At 54.1% G+C, this 1075-nt stretch overlaps 1 protein-coding gene across 1 annotated transcript in view; it reads left to right on the plus strand.

Moving 5' to 3' along the window:
- The window catches only part of LOC127751264 (uncharacterized), a gene marked incomplete at its 5' end in the record, with an annotated part of 23179 nt that overhangs the window by 18575 nt on the left and 3529 nt on the right, over positions 1–1075 (plus strand). Inside the window, one exon of the mRNA XM_052274503.1 lies at positions 128–231. Coding sequence (XP_052130463.1) covers positions 128–231 — 104 coding nt within the window. The remainder of the gene's footprint in view (positions 1–127; positions 232–1075) is intronic.

The following is a 1075-nucleotide window of genomic DNA, read 5'->3' on the forward strand; positions in this document are numbered from 1 at the left end:
ATAGTTTTATTCTATATTTTTTGTGTCTTCTATAAATTTAATGCACTTCGCTCAGCTACCCCGTGCACAATGTTAACGCACGGGGCCCTACGTTTCCTATTCCTGTTGTTGAAAGCAATTTTGGCAGCCTTTAGCTTTGGAGCCCCTCGGTCTGTTCTGGGGAAAATTGGAAAATTTGGGATCACAACAACTGTGCCCTTCTCTGGAATTTCGTTTGGGTCAAAAGGTTTGGTTTGAGTCGGTTGAGTTAGGAGGAGCTGTCCACTAATAGAACGCTGGTTAGGGCGCCGCCCCGCCCCGCGCAGTGACAGTCGGGCGACAGCACGCCGATGACTGACGCGTCCAGCAGACTTTCCTTCCTGGTGTTGGGCGCGTCGACGTGTGACTACAGCTGCCAAGCCAAACCGCGCCGCACACGTGTGCCATGCCGTACGCCCTACACGGGCAAAAAAAAAAACAATACTTAACAATTTTGTGGCAGGCTCGTGGAATTTATTATTTCTACTTGTGAATGTGTAAACCCCCTTTTGTTCGCGGCTGCTTGCCTGCTTGTGCAGCAGAGGCTGCTTGTCCTCGGCAGCTGTTTAGGAACTCGTAAAGGAGCTGCGGCTGCGCATAATTCCTTTTGCGTGCTGCGGATAGTCGCGTCGTGGAGATGGCGTGAGTTTCGCCGTGCGCGTCGCAGGTCACCCCGCTCTAGGCTCGCCGCACCGCCTCGCACGCACCGAGAAGGGCAATGCGGTAGTCAATGCCGCGCCGCGCGAACTTCAGCCTCTGCCTCATTATATTTCTTTAAATTCGCATTGTAATTTGGTGGGAATAAGTGTGCGCGGTTTTTTAAAGGTTTTGAAAAGAACGGCGTACAACTTGGCGGGGCCACCCCTCCGTGTTGTAGTTCCACGTGTAGGCGCCGGCGCGTGGCCTCACGTGCCGTGGGTTCGGAAGGACCTGCGCCACCTGCGCCCGCCTGTCGACGCCTTGGCATTGCTCGCACCCTCTCCTTCCGTATTAGTAGTACTTACTCTTTCCTCCTTATCGGACTTCTCTCTCCCCCCTCTCTCTCCCTCTCCCCCCC

Source organism: Frankliniella occidentalis, unplaced genomic scaffold, assembly GCF_000697945.3.
Source record: "Frankliniella occidentalis isolate FOCC.00 unplaced genomic scaffold, Focc_3.1 Scaffold401, whole genome shotgun sequence".
Classification (NCBI taxonomy): Eukaryota; Metazoa; Arthropoda; class Insecta; order Thysanoptera; family Thripidae; genus Frankliniella; species Frankliniella occidentalis.